The sequence below is a fragment of the Caenorhabditis briggsae genome, assembly GCF_000004555.2.
Source record: "Caenorhabditis briggsae complete genome, chrV, whole genome shotgun sequence".
In the NCBI taxonomy this organism is placed as follows: Eukaryota; Metazoa; Nematoda; class Chromadorea; order Rhabditida; family Rhabditidae; genus Caenorhabditis; species Caenorhabditis briggsae.
Window position 1 is genome coordinate 4,063,871 of NC_013488.2, and position 19,339 is coordinate 4,083,209.

At 37.7% G+C, this 19,339-nt stretch overlaps 7 protein-coding genes across 7 annotated transcripts in view; 2 read left to right on the forward strand and 5 right to left on the reverse strand.

The window, feature by feature from the left end:
• CBG01387 overlaps positions 1–19,339 on the forward strand; it is a gene marked incomplete at both ends in the record, with an annotated part of 35,945 nt that overhangs the window by 14,720 nt on the left and 1,886 nt on the right. The gene's annotated exons all lie outside the window — the stretch shown is intronic.
• CBG01393 lies at positions 1,746–2,006 on the reverse strand (the record flags this gene model as incomplete). Its single annotated transcript, XM_002636096.1, has 1 exon — positions 1,746–2,006. One exon carries the CDS (start codon positions 2,004–2,006, stop codon positions 1,746–1,748), a length of 261 nt encoding a protein of 86 aa, XP_002636142.1.
• On the reverse strand, positions 3,472–5,476 carry CBG01392 (the record flags this gene model as incomplete). The annotated part of the gene is made up of 7 exons (XM_045236878.1): positions 3,472–3,606; positions 3,736–4,008; positions 4,054–4,264; positions 4,314–4,433; positions 4,614–4,919; positions 4,970–5,345; positions 5,395–5,476. The coding sequence occupies 7 exons, from the start codon at positions 5,474–5,476 to the stop codon at positions 3,472–3,474; spliced, it is 1,503 nt and encodes a 500-aa protein (XP_045091826.1).
• On the reverse strand, positions 6,567–8,255 carry Cbr-cyp-35B2 (the record flags this gene model as incomplete). The annotated part of the gene is made up of 5 exons (XM_002636094.1): positions 6,567–6,698; positions 6,748–7,657; positions 7,704–7,836; positions 7,888–8,032; positions 8,076–8,255. The coding sequence occupies 5 exons, from the start codon at positions 8,253–8,255 to the stop codon at positions 6,567–6,569; spliced, it is 1,500 nt and encodes a 499-aa protein (XP_002636140.1).
• On the reverse strand, positions 9,084–10,869 carry CBG01390 (the record flags this gene model as incomplete). The annotated part of the gene is made up of 7 exons (XM_002636093.1): positions 9,084–9,209; positions 9,258–9,744; positions 9,790–9,900; positions 9,941–10,243; positions 10,323–10,455; positions 10,499–10,643; positions 10,690–10,869. 7 exons carry the CDS (start codon positions 10,867–10,869, stop codon positions 9,084–9,086), a joined length of 1,485 nt encoding a protein of 494 aa, XP_002636139.1.
• Positions 13,526–14,152, reverse strand: CBG01389 (the record flags this gene model as incomplete). The annotated part of the gene is made up of 2 exons (XM_045236879.1): positions 13,526–13,742; positions 13,791–14,152. The coding sequence occupies 2 exons, from the start codon at positions 14,150–14,152 to the stop codon at positions 13,526–13,528; spliced, it is 579 nt and encodes a 192-aa protein (XP_045091825.1).
• Positions 15,431–19,238, forward strand: CBG01388 (the record flags this gene model as incomplete). Its single annotated transcript, XM_002636091.1, has 8 exons — positions 15,431–15,501; positions 15,543–16,218; positions 17,641–17,785; positions 17,829–17,961; positions 18,077–18,379; positions 18,422–18,532; positions 18,578–19,064; positions 19,113–19,238. 8 exons carry the CDS (start codon positions 15,431–15,433, stop codon positions 19,236–19,238), a joined length of 2,052 nt encoding a protein of 683 aa, XP_002636137.1.

The window sequence follows — 19,339 nt, forward strand, 5'->3', positions numbered from 1 at the left end:
ATTTTTCTCGAGAAAAAATTTTGAGAGGAAATTTCCACGGCCAATAGTTCAATTATATTCGTTTTTTGGATGCAAATAAATTAATTTATTTGCGTATCTGCATAGTATTTTTGTGTATTTATTTGCCATTTTATTGCAAATTTATTACGTGCATAACCCCATTAAAGATTGGATTTGTAATGAAAAATGTTTAATGTAGATTAAATATATACCAGAAAAAATTAAAAGCTGTTTGGAACACTTGCTCTAGAGATATGCTCAAGGAAGCATAAAAGGTATGGTTAAGGGGTTTCGCTATAACTCGGCTCAAAATGATCCAAATTTTCTCATATTTTGAGAGAATGTGTGTATTTGATTTTTCTACAATATACATACACAATTTCTGTTTTTTGGTAACGTTTGAGCAAAGTTATGAACAAAAGTATAGAGTGACACTCACTAATGTTCGCCACTGCATCTCGAAGCGGTGAAACGAAACAAAACGCATACGATGGAAACAGACAGATCTTTTCAAAATCTGCCTGCGTCTCAACCAAAAAAAACCTTGGAATTTTGTAGTCTCGAGAGGAAGTCACATTATTTTTTTGTCTGCTTCTCTAACTGTCTCCATCAAAAACCTTGTTTCATCATCAAACAGGTTTTTTCTATCGTTTCCATTCCGTCATTTTTTTTTCAATTCATTCAATTCAGGGGAAAAGTATGTCTCCGAACTTGTGTCGAGTTTGTGGAGAAAAATCGCATGGCACTCATTTTGGAGCAACGACTTGTCGAGCATGTGCAGTATTTTATAGGTGAGCCAATTTTTTTTCGAAAAAGGTCAATTTTGAATTTTCAGAAGAATCGGTGCACGAGAAAATACATTTTTGAAATGTCGGACAGGAGTTGGAATATGCAAAATACAAAGATGCAAAAAATGTAGATTAGAAAAGTGCAAAGAAGTCGGTATGAGCAATAAAAGTGAGTTACTACATTGCAATGGCGCTCCATTTCCAACATTTCTCAGATTTCCAATTCAATCGGGACCGAATAAAAACTTCGGAATTTTTCACTCCTTCGATAGAAATGTTTGTTGGAAGACCCGATTTTTTGCTTTTCTGTGATCCAGAACGGCCCAAACCTACGCCGAATTTTGTTGATCTTTCGAATCTTCTGGAAAAGGCCAAACTAATTCTGCAATATCATCAAAATTTTGTAGATCGTAATCGCTTACAAAAAATGAGCCGTTTTATGAATCTCGGCGAGTTCCGAGAACTCAAAAGTTATGATTATAATAAAATAACAACTGTTGGAATCCGAGAATCTTTCATTATTTGGGAGAATGACCTACTTTCAGTGGCAAGATGGCTTACTTATTTTGGCGAATTTCAAGAGCTTGGATTGAGTGTTAAAGTGAGTTTGGAAAATTTTCATTTTGAAAAAAAAAGTAATCGGCTGTCAAGTTTCCAATCACTTTCTAATTTTTGGAGGATGTAAAACAGACCTTGTCGCGGTTTAGTATTGAGGGGTGATGAGTCCACACTCCTAGCAAACCGTGACTGTTATGTAGCAGACGTTGTGAGTGTTTAGTAGACAAGGATTGTATCACATTGGGTTCATCATAGTACAAGCTGGGCCATATAGGACCTTGCTGGGCAAGTACGTATTAGTAAATGTTAGTGTCAGTTACCGGAAGGAGCGAGTGAACGGAACAACCATCCTACAAGACTGCAGGATGGAAGAACTGGTCAGATAATGATTACAATGAATCAGTGATAAGTGATGCGAGAGACGCAGAGACAAGGAAAGGAGAGATCATAGAGAATGGAGAGAGTGCGTCTGGTCCTGGTTGGCGGTTGTTGTCCCATTCGGCGCAGGTCCTGTAGAGCAGTCTCAGTGGAGCGCACCTCCTGGTGGGCGAGAGTGTGCGCGATGGTGGGACACGCAGACTCCTGTGGGCAGCTTGACAGGTCTAGAGACGTTTCCTCGGTGTATTGGGTGACTGTAGGCTTCCGATGACGTAGCTCCATGTGACCCGCTAGGCTAATACATAAGGTCGTGCCATCGGGAGAGGGCGCTACAGAGATTTGCATTTACAGAGTTTATTGAAAACTCCAAGTTTTTTAGCCATTTGCCAATTTCTGAAAGACCTTTTGTTTGCTTTTGTAATGAAAACATGAGAAAAATAGGGTTTTTTTCAGATATTGGCAAATATTTGAACAACAATAAACTTTCCAAAAATTCTATGAATGCGAAATTTTCAAAGTGATTGGAAATCTAACAGCCAAGATCCTGACGCCTGAAAATAATCAAAATGCCCATAAATCGACTAAACAATACGTTGTTGCATATCAGATTTACCGGTAATGTTTATTTTTCAGCTAAAATTTTTAAAAACCATCTGGCACATATGGAATCGTCTGAAAAGTCTGGTCCGGTCGGCTGCCTATCTCCGAAGTCAAAAGCTCACGGATCCAACTTGTATTTACATGACACACGACATCAGTTTGGATTTGAAAACTGTCAAACTAAATGTGGAATGGATTACAGAATATAGCGTAGAGCAAATTGCATAGTAATCTAAATGTTATATCAAATTGATGATTTATCGATTTTTCCAGTTTCATCGAATGCTCTGAAAACTTGTCCATTTTCACTACAATCCCATTAATTCTGGATTTGAATCCGACGGATGTTGAATTCAATTATATGCTGGCACAACTCTCGTTTTCCTTTGCTGCAAAACGATTGGGTGGAGAATATGCTGAAATTTCTGAAAATTTGCTGAAAACTGTGGCTGATGATTTACATGATTATTATACACAAATTGGTCATCCAAGATACTCGGATCGAGTTGTGAAAATGATGAAAGTCAATAATTCGCTTTTTGGTGTATTGAGAGAAAAAAGAGAAAAATTGGAAATCGCTAAAACCTTTGATATTTTCAATGTTCAGTTTTCGGAACCAGAAATGGTTCAGGACATTTTTTAGAACGTTTTTATCCAATAAATGTTTCTTACTTTCTTGTACGATATGTGTCTTCCTTATGTCTTACTCGCGTAAATCGCATTATTTCCGATCAATTTTTCTCGAAGTAGCGACTATTGTTACGCAAAAGCTCATTCTTGATTCTATGAATGAGCCAATTTAGAGAAAATTTTGAAAAGCTTTATGAAGGAGGGAGGGTGCAGCTCAGAGTTGTCAGGAATTCCGACTTCCGACTTCCTAGTTCGAAATTTTTCTTCCGTCTTCCGACTTCCGACTTCCGGAAAATCAGTTTCACTTCCGGCTTCAGACTCTCAAATTCCGCCAATGATTTTTTGCAAAAAATGTTGCGAAATTTGTTCATTTTGAACAGAAAAATCAAAAATGTTCAACATTAGCGCTAATACCATAAATTATGCTCGTAACATTGTCCTATTCTCATACTTTTGAAATAAAAAAGAAAGTGTTTTATACATGAACAAAACTAGAAAACTTCCGTCAGGGAGAAATTCACTTTTCAATCGGAACAAATCTTATATCATAGCTCGGAGGTCTCTTCATCAATCCAAATGGAGCAGTTGTCTTGATTTCTGGCGCTGGTCCAACGGGTTCCAGATCAAAGTCCAGGATCAGGTTTCCGGTTATCTGAGAAAAGTCTTTTAACTATTCAAGGCTTTCGGTGTGTCGAGCTAGTGGGTCTAATGCTCACGCTGTTGTGAACCTAAGTGCGTTCTCCGAAAAACAAAATCATGTGAACAAGATTAGTTAACTTACCAAATACAACTCTGCTCTAGCCAACGACTCCCCGGGACAGGATCGCTTACCAATACCAAATGGGATCAAATTCTTTTCCAAATTTCTGTTTTTCATGAGACTCTTCGGGTCAAACTTGGTATGATTCTTGAACACGGCTTCATCGGTATGAAGAGCAGAGAGTTGAACGGTAACAAGTGCTCCAGCAGACACGGGCTGGCCATCGATAACTGTATCCTCTTCAAGTTGACGAAATAGGTTACTGTTGAGAATAGAAGCAATGCGTTGGACTTCCTACATTTTTGTGAGTTGTAAAAACAACATCTAGAACTTACTGACATTAATTGTAGCATTCAAAAACGGTGTGTTTGGTTTATCTGTCAATGACAGTGCTCTGGTGCCTCCAGTAACCCCAACGAGTTCCCTCTTCAACTCTCCGACAACTTCTGGGTGATTTAGAAGACAAGCACATGCCCAAACCATAGTTGTTGATGTTGTCTCCTGACCGGCTAGCCATAGATCATACAAGTCGATTGCGAGGTTTTCGAGACTGGAATGCCGCATTTGGGGAATCGGAAAGTTCAGAATAACACCCTTACGTAAATGTTGAATCTTTCACTCCATCCTTTTTATCTTTCTCCATCTTGATCAAAAATGCATCCACAAAATCTTCGCCTGTCTCGCTCATTGTGTGCTCGCCACTTTCGATTTCTTTAACTCTGAAAAAACAACCAGTGACTATATTCGACCACCATTAATGAGCCACTTCGGTTTTTATCCAGTTTAGGGATCTCAAGGTAGGTATTTTAGGGGATCTTGAAAAAATATAGGTCACCCTCTTTTCTTTATTAGGGTCTCCTGAAATTGTTTGGGACCCCTTCACTGAAATAAAGCCGTACCTTTGTTGAATCTTTCTTTCAACCAAACCATGAACAAATTCAAATGGTCCAAAAACTTTTTTCGTCCTCCACTGCCATGCACGTGATTTCATAAGCCACAAAGGAACAAATGAATCAAGAACAGACATTTTTTCTAGGGCAACTGTCCCAGTTTCCAGCAACTTCTCAAAATCCGCATCATTCTGCTCGAACCTCTCGGATACCAGCAAAGTGTTAATAATGGATCCAACTAGGAGGTTGAAGCAAGAATCAGAGTGCACCTCGATTCCTCCATTCTTGAAGTTAGTCTTCTTGAAGTCTTGAAATCTAAAAATCCCGACTGGATCAACTGTATTGAATCAACTGTCATAAAATACCTGTATCTATACTCCTCCATAATCTTCTCCTCCATTAAATTCCTTCCCAACCCGAAATCTCTCAACGTCTTCAATGCGAACCTTCTGTGTTCCTGCCAAAACTCTCCATTTGAAGCAACGATCCCGCGACCCTCTCTGATGTAATCCGTCCCCCCATTTGAGTACCGATGTCCAAAAACGTTGGCTCTTTTGACATGGGTCTCTTGTGCAATCTCGATATCCGTAATGTGTACTGTTGGTTGTGGACCCAACCATATCGTGAAAACTTTGCCATATTGTTTTTTGAACTCGTGAAAGCCAGCGACAGTACCTCCAGCCTTCCAGCATGTATAGGCGAGTTGGTGGAAATTTCCAATAAGCGGAAGTGGGAAAGGACCTAGAATGTATAGGTACCTCTACATTTCAAACTTTAATGAATTTCATACCTTTGGGAAGCCTCTGTGTAGCTCTCCACAAGTAGACTGTCCAGATTGCTAGAGTAGTTACGAAAATCAGGAGGAATAGCATTTTTTGTTTGAGTGGAAGTGCAAATCTTACCTGTTCCGTCGTTTTATATACACGATGATCATTCTTCTACGACCAATTTATTTTCTAAGTACTACAGAAAAAAAAAGAGATGCGAGGGAGTGTTTGCCGATAAGAGACAACAGGTAGATGAATGTGTTCTCTGCCTGTTAAGTTCACAAACAGCGTTGTGTTTTGTGATGAATTGGAAACAAATCACAAAAGCTATTTTTGATGAATTCAGTAAAAATATATTTATAACTAGCAAGCTGGTGCGCCTTCGGCGCGATTTAAATTAGGTTTTTACTGGTTCGTCGCTTCGCTTCTCACGTTTTCTTAAAGGGTCTTGGAGCAATAAATGAGAGGTAGAGGTAGGTAAATGGTTTTTTTTTTTTCATTTTCACGAATTGCGTTTTTGTTACAATGTTGCTATTGAGGAAGTTCCGGCTCTTTATGATAAGCTTATTTTATTTTCCATTCTCATAAGAGCCGAGATTCCAATTCTTTCATAGTCAGTTTTATATTTCCATCCAAGAGATGGATCTATTCGTTGGAACTCAGTAATGTACACAGCTTCAGTATCATTGATAATGACTTTGCAATATGGTATCATGGTGTACTGTGGGTGGAATATGCAAGAGAAGTTGGAGCAAACCATACAGAAATTTTCAAACACATTGAAGCGTCATCATCGCCAGTTGTTTAGAACATTAGTTTTCCAGGTACTGTAAGCCCTGTAATAGGAGGGCCTCTAACTTTTAACTTTGTTGTAAAAAGTAAGATGGCGCTAGTGATTAAAAAAGCATTATTTTCAGGTATGTGGAACTCGCTGTTGGGGAACAAATCATTGAGAAACTTTGATTCTAAAAATAGTGTTCAACTAACAACTCTGAAACTCTGAATATAACTCTGTCACTTCTGAAGCCGCCAAAGCCCAACGTTTTCAAAAAATTCTAAAACTGACTGTGTCTTACCAGCCAATAAAGAGATCAATGAGGTGTTTATTACCGGAAATTGACACAAAAAACTGTAATTTATCGACCATTAATTTTTAGCATTCAATTGTTCACAATACTAGTTTTCAAAAGGAACTCTATAATTTACAAAATTCGAGTTTCACAGTTTTGTCTGGCAATTTTCCAGCGCTATACGGTAGTTTGTCCTCTGTGGATGGTACATCTCCAAACGGTTTGATGTCATACCGGAGCAACAAATTTCCAATCATCTGAAAACTTATATGATTAACAACTGATAATCACTAATCATCACCTTACCAAATAGATCTCCGATCTAGCAATATTCTCCCCTACACAGGAACGTTTTCCAATTCCAAATGGAATCACTTGATTCAAGAGTTTCGGGTCTTCAATAAACCTTTCTGGGTAGAATTTTTCTGCATTTTTGAAAATGTCATTGTTGACATGAAGTGCTCCAAGTTGAGCTGTGATCACTGATCCAGAATCCACTGGATATCCTTTGATGGTGGTGGCCTCGTGGTTGTACCTCCAAAAGTTAACATTTAGAATTGAAGCATGTCTCTGGATTTCGGCTATCGTCGCATTCAAATAATGAGATTCTGCTCTATCCTTTAAACTTAAGGGTCTTGATCCGTTATCTGTCAGTTTCATCAGTTCTTCACGACACTTCTTCACAACTTCTGGATGATTCACAAACTGATTGAATCCAGAAACCAGTGTTGTTGCAGTAGTGTCCTGTCCAGCCAACCACAAATCTCCAATCACGTGTTTCAAGCATTCCATTGTGTACAAATTGGTTGTTCCTTTCTCCTTCTCTTGTTCCATTTTTGCCAGGTAAGCTTCTACGAAGTCCTGTGGATCCTCTGAGTTGATAGTAAACTCTCCGCTTTTCACTTTTTCATATCTCTCATTCGCTTCTCGAGATACAAAATTGATTATTTCTACTTGAGATTCAACGATTTTTGCATACCGTTCAGGACACAATTTTTTGAGCAACCATATTGGAACAGTGAGGTCAAAAATAGTGAACAAGTCTGCAGCTGAATCTATGAGTCCTTTGAGTTTCAAAAACTCGTCCTTGTTATGAGAATCAAATCGTTTTCCAATGAGTACACTGTTGATAACGCTGCCAACTGTGAGATCGAAAAATTCCGTAGTATGAACTATGGTTTTTCCGTTTACAGCATCGGCATCAATTTTGGCACATCTGAAAAATCAGTTGAGCTGCGTTCAATAAATTTCTTCCAAAATACCTTGCATCCAACTCTGCTAAAATTCTCTCCTCCATCAGATCCCGTCCAACGCCCATAGTTCTAAAAGCACCCAATGCAAATCTTCTCATTTCTGCCCAAGATTCCCCATTCGCGGAAACCAAGCCAAGATTTTCTAAAAAATGCGTTTTCTGAATAAAAATAACACTGAAAATTGGTCACTTACCACTAACATGTTCAAATATCGGCGGCAAGAATCGATCTTTGTACTTATTTCCGTTTTTCACAAAAACTTCTTGAGAGGTCTCATAATCACAAATACTTACATGAGGAATTGGTCCCAACCAAAGAGTAAACACATCTCCATAGGTCTAGAGTAATTTATTGATTCATTTCCTGATGCATGTGACTTACTTGTCGAAAATAATCAAATGCAGGGACAACTCCCTTGTGTTTCCAACAATAGTAAATTAGCTGATGAATATTTCCAATGAAAGGAAGTGAAGTGGGTCCCGGAGGGAATTTCTTAGCCTTCTGGTACTGGCGAACTATCAGAATGGCTAGGAAAGTGGTGAGGAGTAAAATGAAAATCATTTTTCTTTCAGCGGTATGATTTTGTTACTGTTTACTATTATATAAACGGCGGGAAGGCTACAAACTACACAGAGTGTTATTACAATGACCCTTATAACTGACTAATTTGTCTACAAAACACGCTTTGACATCTTTGACATTTGAAAAATAATGGAGGAAAAATTAAAGTTATCAAAAAACTACAAACTTCAATCTAGTAATTTGACTGAAAATTTAAACGTTCAAGAAATAGAGTTTTGAGAGCATAATTTCCGGTATATTTGACATCCAAAGCATCTCAACGGAAAGACATCATTCGAATTTTGGTGACCGTACCATTTGTTTAAAGACTAATTTTTCGACCGTCCTCCTTTGCAATTATTCCTCTACAGTAAGCTGACTCGTTTCCTACAAAAGTCCTCCATTTCAAAAACCCTTCACTATATCCTTCAAAAAAAGTAGAATAGCAAGATAGGCTCTTTATAAACAAGTTCTCACTCCTCTCAAAATACCTTTTAAAAAAGTTTTCTGTGATTTAAGATTTGCCTGTTTTTTTTCGAATTTTTTGAGAGTTTCCATAAAAATATCGTTCATTGTGCTTGCTTCCAAACATTTAAAATTTTTTTAAAATTTCAGAATATGTCATTTTTTGTTTGCAGTTTTGTTTATTTGGTAGGTTTGGTTTTTCATTAATCGCAAGTGAAATTTTTGCTGAAATAATGTTTTCTTTCTAATCTTATGATTCAAATTGAAATGAAATATGAATGAGATCAAAGTAAAAAAAATTGAGTGTTTATTTCCAGAAATATAAAAGAAAACGGTAAATTATCCGAAAATAACTGTTCACATTCAAATCTTCACGAATTGCATTTCAAGCTTGAATGGTCTCTTGACAAAACTGTACGGTAGCACTTCAACAGTCGACAGTTTTCCGTGCGGCTTGAAATTATAACGAAGCAAGAGATTTCCGAAAATCTGAAATAAAAACGATTATAATTTTGAAATCTATAAGTTTCAACTCACCAAGTACAGTTCGGATCTAGCCAGCGACTCCCCCAGGCATGCACGTTTTCCAACCCCAAACGGTATAACTTTCTGAAGAAGTGACTCATCGCGGATGAATCTTTCTGGATCGAATTTTTGGGGATTTTCAAAAACTGTTTCGTTGATATGGAGAGCGCTGAGTTGTGCGGTGACAAATGTTCCAGAATCAACCATATGTCCTCCCATATAGGTTGGTTCATGGTTGATTCTCCAGAAGTTGATGTTCAGGATTGATGCGTGGCGTTGAATTTCTGCGATCATCGCGTTTAGATATGGTGTCTTGGGTCTATCGGATAAGCTGAGGTCACGAGATTCGTTTTCAGTGATATTCATGAGTTCTGCTCTAGCCTTTTCCATAACTTCAGGATGTAAGAGTAGCTGGTTGAATCCCGAAATTAGCGTTGTTGTTGTAGTCTCTTGTCCAGTAATCCACAAGTCAATGATCATAGTTTTGAGAGTCTCGATACTGGAAATTGTATGTTTAAAAATAATCAACACTTCATACACTCACTTGAAATCTTTGTTCTCTCCATCTTTTTGGATTTTTAACAGGAATGCATCAGTATAGTCTTGAATGTTGTTCTCATCGATAAAATATTGCCCTGATTTCGTTTGAGCGTATCTGAAAAAAATCCAGAGTATTGCTCAAAGCCGAATCTCACCTGGTCTCAGCTTCTTTGGCCACGAAGCTCGTGGTTTCATCAGTCATAGTGATCAGATTATTATAACGTTTGCTAAAGAATGTCTTCAACACCCAGATGGGCACAGTCATGTCGAACGGGGTGAACAGTTCGAAAGCAGAATCCAAGGCGTTTTTGATTTTCAAAAACTCTCCTTTCGTATTTTTATCGAATCGTTTTCCAAATAGAATATTATTGATGATACTTCCAACTGTTAAATCGAAGAATTCAGAGGCTTGTGTGGTGGTGACTCCATTCACAGCGGCTTCGTCAATGTCAGCGCATCTGAGAAGGTTATTTTTTTGTTTACGACGTTTATAAGTCTCACATACAACTTGTATAAACAAAATAGTGTATGACATACCTTGCATTCAATTCCTCAACAATTTTCAATTCCATGACATCCTTCCCAACACCCATGTTTCTTAATGTTTGCAACGCAAATCTCCTCAACTCTTGCCAATGATCGCCGTTTGTTACCACCACTCCTCGATCGTCTAAACAAGCAGATATGATAGCTTATACTACAGTAATTCTCACTTTTGATTTCTTGGAACAGGGGAGCATGGAACTTGTCTGCATATTTGTTGCCATTTTTCACAAAAACTTCATGAGCAGTTTCGTAGTCGGCAATGCTGACATGAGGGATTGGACCAACCCACAATGTGAAAATGTTTCCATATCGCTGAATTTTGACAAGTTTTTGTAAAATTTGCTCAAATCAAACTCACTTTTCTGAACAAGTCCAAAGTAGAAACAACACTCCCAGTTGACCAGAGATAATACACAATTTGGGGTAAATTTCCAATTAGAGGAAGAGAAACTGGTCCAGGTGGAAGACGGGACACTTTCTGGTATTGTCTTACGACTAACCAGGTTAGAACAAAAGAAATTACCAAAATGAAGAACATTCTTCAAATTGAACAACTTATCAGTCGGTATATAAAGGAGGTTAGGTTTATTGGTCAAAAACTGGCGTCTTATCACTTTTTAAGCGCTCTAAAGACTATATTCGTTACAGGAACTATAGAATTTATCAATAGACTAGAAAGAAACTTGGAGTTGAAAAAAATACCAATGTTCTCTAGTTGGTCAACATTGATATTATTTTCTCAACTTTGTGACATGAGAAAAGATACTTGTGGGTGTGAGATCACCGTTGGAGTCCGGTTGTTGCCGGGTCGCTAGCTGAGCTACGGTTGCGAAAGCTGCGCGGCAACTTCAAAAAAAATAGTAGATTGCATAGTTGCAAAAGGCCGGGCCGGGCCGGTAGACGAATTTTCTCGGCCCGGCCCGGCGAGGGTCGCGGACCGGCCCGCCTACCACTGTTGAAAGATTTCCAATCAAAAACTGGATAATTTTTTCGAATAAAAAAAGAAAAAAACGTTACATTTTTTAACAAAATTAACAAAGTAGAAAGTAGTCAGAAATATTTTGTTTTTGCATATATGTTTGAAACAATTTCAAAAATTTCGAAAAAAAATTCAAAAAAATCAGCGTTCGTACAGACCTCGGGCTGGGCCGGCTCTTCATCGGCCCGGCCCGGCCCGGCAAAATTCTCGACGGGCCGACCCGCGGGCCGTCCCGAAACTATGAGAAATTGTGGTCCGTATGAATCATCAAAAAACGTGAATGTTTCGTGATATTCCTCAATTTCAAGCATTTCAAAAATGTCTAAATCCCAAAATTGAAAATATTAAAATGGAGTTGGTTGTAGTATTGAAAGAAGTGAGTTTCAATGCGTATGATTCAGTAATACAGTCTCTTTTCAGGCGTTCCCAAATCCACCACCTATGAGGTAGTGTCAAATAAAATTTGACCATTTCAAGGCTGAGAAGTCATTGATTGATTTATACGGATCACCATTTCTTACAGGAATTCTATCTAACAAAGCCTGATACTTTGGAATTGACTCTGAGAATGTTCTTTCTGTTAAGTTGAACTCTTCATTTATTGTTTTTGAAGTTATTGATGAGGGGGAAGTCCCGAAAGGAATGAATATTATTTTATGATTGTATTTTTTAAAGATGTTTTATTTTGAAATGAATGGATTATAAACAACGAAAGTTAAAAGAATATAAAATACATTAAAAGTACAGGAGCGTTAAATTTTGATAGACTGCATTTCCAACTTGAATGGTCGCTTTCCAGTACTATAAGGAAAGATTTCTTTGGTTGTAAGCTCTTCATGTGGTTGGAATTTAAATATATCGGACTGTAGTTTCCAATTTTCTCACACAGACTTTTTTCGAGTTTTCTCCAAATCACGATACCTCGAAATTAACTTATCGTAAAACCTGTAATATAGCGCCATGCGTTCTATTTTTTAGATGGGTTTTTGGGGTGATACAAGGTAACAAAAACTGTTTTTCTGCTCAATTATAAGATTAGAAAATTTAGTAAAAGGTTTGATTTTTTCAGATTCTTCTGAATAAAGCAGAAAATCTTATTTTTGGTACCTCCGTTATCTCATAGGGCGGTGTTGTATTGGAGGTGGCTATTACAGGTCCTACATTACAGTTTTTACGGTAATGTTTGCTTTTTTCCTTCAATTTTTTGTCCAATTGTAAAATATGAAAAACAGCCAAAAATGATCGACCAAGCTGTTTTCGCTTCGGCCGACGAATAATTTTTGTTGTATAGTCCCCACCTGTAAATCGCAACGTCCATACACCCACGCGACACCAAAGTGATTATTCTTTTATGGGCCTACCCATCCACATGGCCAAGCACTCCCGTGCACTGCCCACATGCCCAAGGCGAAAATTGCCGTCCCCGCGTCTCGACTGATCTAACTGACTAGACAGACGGACGGGACGCGACGAAAAAATTTTGCCAAATCCCCGGCCACCACGTTCGTGGCGATGGGGATCATCGAGAGCCTTTCAGCGAAACATGAATTCAACCGAATACCTTCAGAAACGCGCGCGCTTATAAGAGGGGGTGTTGCGCAGCAGCAGGCGACATCTCGCGACTTCCGCGCCCACTATACTTTGTGTGCAAACTACACTCCGCACCCGCGCGTTGTTTAGCGCGTACTCTTTTAGCTCTTTTTGATCAGTTTTTCAGCGTTTTTGATCAGTTTTTCAGCGTTTTTCCGAATTTTTTTCGGAAGAATAACGCATAGAAACGAATTACATGCTGTCAAGAACCTGGAAAACATTGTTATCTCGTCAAAAAACAGAAAATTTCAGTGAAATCGTCTATTTTTAAAAATTCCCCCTTTTAAACAGTTAATAACTGTAAATTGGCAAAAACGGGCTGTAAATAGGCAAAAATATGCTGAAAGTAGCCGAAAACCGTCAAAAATTGACAAAGAATGCTTAAAAATCGACCGAAAATTGTCAAAAAAGACTGAAAATGATGAAAAAATAATTGAACAATTCCAGAAAAAAAAATAAAGCAAACTTAAAAAATTCCATGAAATTCGAGATTTTTCGCACAACAGTAAAGAAATACTTTTTTAGAAAGAAAAAGGAGGCAAAAGAAAGAAGGAGAATAGAATCAGAAAAAAACAGGAGAATTATAGGTGAATTTGAGGGGAAACTAACGAGAAATCAGCGGAAATCAACAAAAATTATCTAGCGTCTTTTTCCGTACTTGTTCTTTCCACCTCGGTTTCCTCCACGACGAGTTCTCAGCTAGATTCTCTTCCCGAACATTCTCAGAATCGTCAGAATCCTCATCATCAGATTCCTCTTCTGTCTCCTCTTCCGACTCTCCTTCCTTATCCGAATCGCTGTCTGATGACGATTTGGCAGAAGCGGCCTCATCCCACGATCCACTGAAAAAAAACCGGCTTATTTCAAACGGTTCTTCCTAATTCTATAACTTACAGAACTCAACCTCTCCTTCATCCTGCTCATCATTCGCATTCACCTTAGCACTCTCTGGAATCAATCCCTCGTTTTTCAGACGACGTGCCTCATCTGGAGTGTACTTCAGAATAACGTCTCCCTTGTCGTCTTGATAATCACGAAGGCCGACCAATATAATATCTCCCACGTTGATCCAGACCTTCTTCCGGAGCTTCCCACGAATGTGACACTTACCGTCGAAACAGAACACTTGGACATGACCGTTTCCGAGCATTTTGGACATTTGTCTGTACTCTTGTCCTTCCTCTTTTAGGTCGAGCTCACGCTTCATCAAGTCATTCTCGTTCTTTCCTCCCTTTCCCTTGTTCTTCGGCATTGTTGATAGCTGGAAAATAGGAAAATTAGGCCATGGGATGACAATAAACGACGTAAAGCCTGGTGCAAAAGGTCCGAAAATGACATAAAACTGAAAATGGCGAAAAATTCGATTTTTGATCTAGAAGTTGAAAAAAAAATTATTGAGAAATTTCGAACTACGAGGCTGAAAAACTGCTACTTACCGATCATTTCATCCACAGAAAATTCTCATTTCTTTGCTTGAGCGACACCTCTTTGTGAAAATCCATCGATGGGCCTAAAATGGTCTTTTTTTTGTTGGAAAATCAGCTGATGAAATACAAGGAATATAGCTAAAAACGATGAACACGTAGTCTGCGACTCAGAAGATACAAACCCACCAACAACCACAAAACCAGAACAATTCTCTGTACTCATGGAGCCGAGTTGTAGCCAAATTTTGAGCCGAGTTATAGCCAAACACCTGAACCATACCTTTTATGTTCTAGTGAGCACATCGCAAGAGCAAGTGTTCCAAACCGCTTCAAACTTTGTTTGGTATATATTCGATCAACACCAAGCATTTTTCATCACGAAGCCGGCCTTTAAAAAAATTCTGACGGAAAATTTTTTTGCTTCTGGAGTCATCGTCACGTCTGTTAATATTCAGAAGACATAGAAATTGATTGAGTTTCAAAACGCGTGTAACGTTTGGTTGGAAATTCGGCTACATTTAACAAAAAAATTTTCACTTATTGGACAAGTTTAAGAACACAAGTATAGAGTGACACTCACTAACGTTCGCCACTGTATGTAACAGTTTTGAAAATTTTATATTTTTGATATTCAAATTTTTTAGAATTTTTAGAGCCGATCATTTTAGAACTTTTTCTTGTTCAGCTAAAAAAAAACGGAAGTTTCTGTTAAACTTTGTGTTTAATTATGCTTTGTTTAGTTCGTCATTTCGATTTTAAAAAAATTTTTAACATCTTGTCGAGCTCCCTAATCTGCACCCTCTACGTTGATTTTTTCTGGCGTGTTTTTGAAATATATCTTAAGAACGAGTGATTTTCAGACTATCCTCTAAGAGAGTTTCCTTCCCGACTCAAAATTTTGGATCGATTGATATAAAAATTTCAAAAATTTTGGACTTAGCGGACGCCACCTTTAAGAAAATAGATTGAAAAAAATGTATGTAGTTTGCCTTGTATGTGTGTACACACGTCATGTAGGAGAGTGATAAGGCTCTTTAACTTTTTTTTTTCGCTCATCACTTCACAAACTTTTCTGTTATCTTCCATTTTTTTCCATTTCAAAAATGCCTACTTTGCTAAACATGCAAGATGTTGCTTTAAAACATATAATGGATAAGTTGGATTATTTATCAGTGTAAGTCCTTATTATTCCCCTAAAAAGTAATAAATTTTCAGTCAGTGTCTCCGAAAAGTATGTATTGATCTACGCCAATCCATCTTCAGAATTAATCCTGAATCAACGCTATCTGTTTTCCAACTGGATCTTAACTGTGATTCTATTATTACAACCTTACGTTTCAAAGATCGAACAACCAAAATAACCTACAAGAAACATGAAACTGGATGTTTGATGAAATGGACTGGAGCAGATGGAAAAATCATGCAAGATTCGGATCATGTGGAAGTTGCGTTGCATGATGCTCACCTCCTTTTAGATTCCAAGAACTTCGGAGCCTTGGATAGATTCAGCTTAACCACTGAAAATCAATCTGAAGATATTTTAAAGTTTATGGAAAACTTTGAAAGTTATTTGAAAACCAGGAAAAATCCTCTGAAAGTCGAGTATTTCTCAATGCATGCTAGCTGTCAAAAACATCTTTTGAACATTCTCCCATTCGTCAATCCTACTGGGCTCCAAACATTGGACATGGACTTTTTCAAAGACAACGGGGAAAAACTGGAAGATTTTGTTCTGGACAAAATAGTGAAGTCTGACCAATGGAAAAATTCCAAAGAATTACACTCTGCCAAACTGTTTCTTGAGACTCCTCTACATAATTTCAAGCATTTCAAGAAAGTCTACATTGAAAATACAAATCTCACAATTGATATGTTTGAAGAATTAAAAGAAGTAAGTTTCAAGCAAAACAGTAATACATTCTCTAAAAAAAGCAGTAGGTTTCAAGTAATTCAGTAATACAGTCTCTTTTCAAACGTTCCTAAATCCCCCACACATGGACTACTGTCAAATTAAATTCGATCATTTCAACGCTGAGCAATCATTGATTGATTTATACGGATCACCATTTCTTACAGGAATTCTATCTAACAAAGCCTGGTTCTTTGGAATTGACTCTGAAAATGTTCTTTCTGTCAGGTTGAATTCTTCGTTTATTGTTTTCAATGTCATTGATGAGGAAGAGGTTCCAGAAGGAGCAAATATTATTTTGTGATTTTATTTTTCATTATATTTTTTACTGAAATGAATACATTACCATTAAAAGAAAAGTGAACAAATACAAAATACAAAGAATGTTGATAAACTGCATTTCCAATTTGAATGGTCGCTTTCCAGCACTATACGGCATAAGGTTTTTTGTTGACAGCTCTCCATGTGGTTGGAGTTTATATCGGAGTAGGAGGTTTCCAAATATCTGAAACAAATCAATTTTTCTATTTTTAATGTCTGTAGACCTACTAAATGGAGTTCGAACCTTGACAATGACTCCCCGAGACATGTACGCTTTCCTATTCCAAACGGAATGACTTTCTGAAGAAGCTTCTCATCCCTGATGAATCTCTGTGGATCGATTTTCTCTGGATGTTCAAAAACGGTTTCATTGACGTGGAGGACATCAATTGAGCTGTCACCAGTGCCCCAGAATCCATCATATGTCCTCCCATATAGGTTGGTTCTCTGTTCTATCTCCAGAAACAAATTTGAAAAAATTTCTGACATTTCAAAATTTTTTCAAATTTGGAGAACCCAGGCCCGCCGGGCTAAAAAAGTTTTTGAAAAAGGTAAACTCAATAAAAAAATCTGCAAAGGAGTATAATTAGTATAATACATGAAAATTAAACTATTTTGGTTGAAAAATGGTACGAAAAATGCAAAGAGTGGAAATTTTATGTTTTGGAAATGGATTTTTCTCCAATCAAAAATTTGAGATCACTTTCAATCCAAATTAAATATTTTGTGTTCTTTCGATCAACTTTGTGATTCCTGTAGCGAATAAAGCCTTTGTTGCCCCCAACACCTGATAAGATGTGATCGACGGACACGATTTTAACCTTCTATATAAACCAACAGATAAGACGTTAAATTTGAAAAATGTTCTTCGTTTTGATAATTTCTTTCTTTCTCACCTGGTTGGTCGTAAGACAATACCAGAAAGTGTCCCGTCTTCCACCTGGACCAGTTTCTCTTCCTCTAATTGGAAATTTACCCCAAATTGTGTATTATCTCTGGTCAACTGGGAGTGTTGTTTCTACTTTGGACTTGTTCAGAAAAGTAAGCTTAACCTGAAGATCTTATTCTAAAATTGTTTTTTAGCGCTACGGAAAAATTTTCACCTTGTGGGTTGGTCCAATCCCTCATGTGAGTATTGTCGACTATGAAACTGCTCATGAAGTGTTTGTGAAAAATGGCAACAAATATGCAGACAAGTTCCATGCTCCCCTGTTCCAAGAAATCAAAAGTTAGGATTACTGTAGTAGAAACTATAACACCTGCTTGTTTAGAAGATCAAGGAGTGCTATCAACAAACGGCGATCATTGGCAAGAGATGAGGAGATTCGCATTGCAAACGTTCAGAAACATGGGCGTCGGGAAGGATGTCATGGAGTTGAAAATTATTGAGGAATTGAATGCAAGGTATGTCATACCCTAGTTTATTCATGGAATCAGTATGTGAGCCTTGAATTTCCGAATTCACACAATTCTCATAAGTTAATATAAAAACTTCTGTACAAGATTTTCGAACCTTTAGATGCGCTGACATTGACAAAGCCGCTGTGAATGGAGTCACCACCACACAAGCCTCTGAATTCTTCGATTTAACAGTTGGAAGTATCATCAACAATATTCTAGTTGGAAAACGATTCGATAAAAATACCAAAGGAGAGTTTTTGAAAATCAAAAACGCCCTGGACTCTGCTTTCGAACTTTTCACCCCATTTGACATGACTGTGCCCATCTGGGTGTTGAAGACATTCTTTAGCAAACGTTATAATAATCTGATCTCCCTTAATGACGAAACCACAGGCTTTGTGGCCAAAGAAGCGGAAGCCAGGTAAAATTAGACGTTGAGATATCCTCCAATTTCTGTATTAAGATATGCTCAAATGAAATCAGGACAGTATTCTGTCGATGAGAACAACATTCAAGACTATTCTGATGCTTTTCTGTTAAAAATCCAAAAAGATGGAGAGAACAAAAATTTCAAGTGAGTATATAAAATTATTTTTTAAATTTAGCATACAATTTCCAGTATCGAGACTCTGAAAACTATGATCATTGACTTGTGGATTACTGGACAAGAGACTACAACAACAACGCTAATTTCGGGATTCAACCAGCTACTCTTACATCCTGAAGTTATGGAAAAGGCTAGAGTAGAACTCATGAAGATCACTGAAAACGGATCTCGTGACCTCAGCTTATCCGATAGACCCAAGACACCATACCTGAACGCGATGATCGCAGAAATTCAACGCCACGCATCAATCCTGAACATCAACTTCTGGAGAATCAACCATGAACCAACTAATATGGGAGGACATATGGTGGATTCTGGAGCATTTGTCACCGCACAACTCAGCGCTCTCCATATCAACGAAACCGTTTTTGAAGATCCCCAAAAATTCGATCCAGAAAGATTCGTCCGCGATGAGTCACTTCTTCAGAAAGTTATACCGTTTGGGGTTGGAAAACGTGCATGCCTGGGGGAGTCGCTGGCTAGATCCGAACTGTACTTGGTGAGTTGAAACTTATAGATTTCAAAATTATAATCGTTTTTATTTCAGATTTTCGGAAATCTCCTGCTTCGTTATAATTTCAAACCCCACGGAAAATTGTCGACGCAAGAAGTGATGCCGTATAGTTTTGCCAAGAGACCATTCAAGCTTGAAATGCAATTTGTGAAAATTTGACTGTAAACAATTAATTTGCAATCGATTACGGTTTTTTGTATATTTTTCGGAAATAAACACTTTATTCGTAACTTTATTCCCGACGTGTTGATTTTCAATTC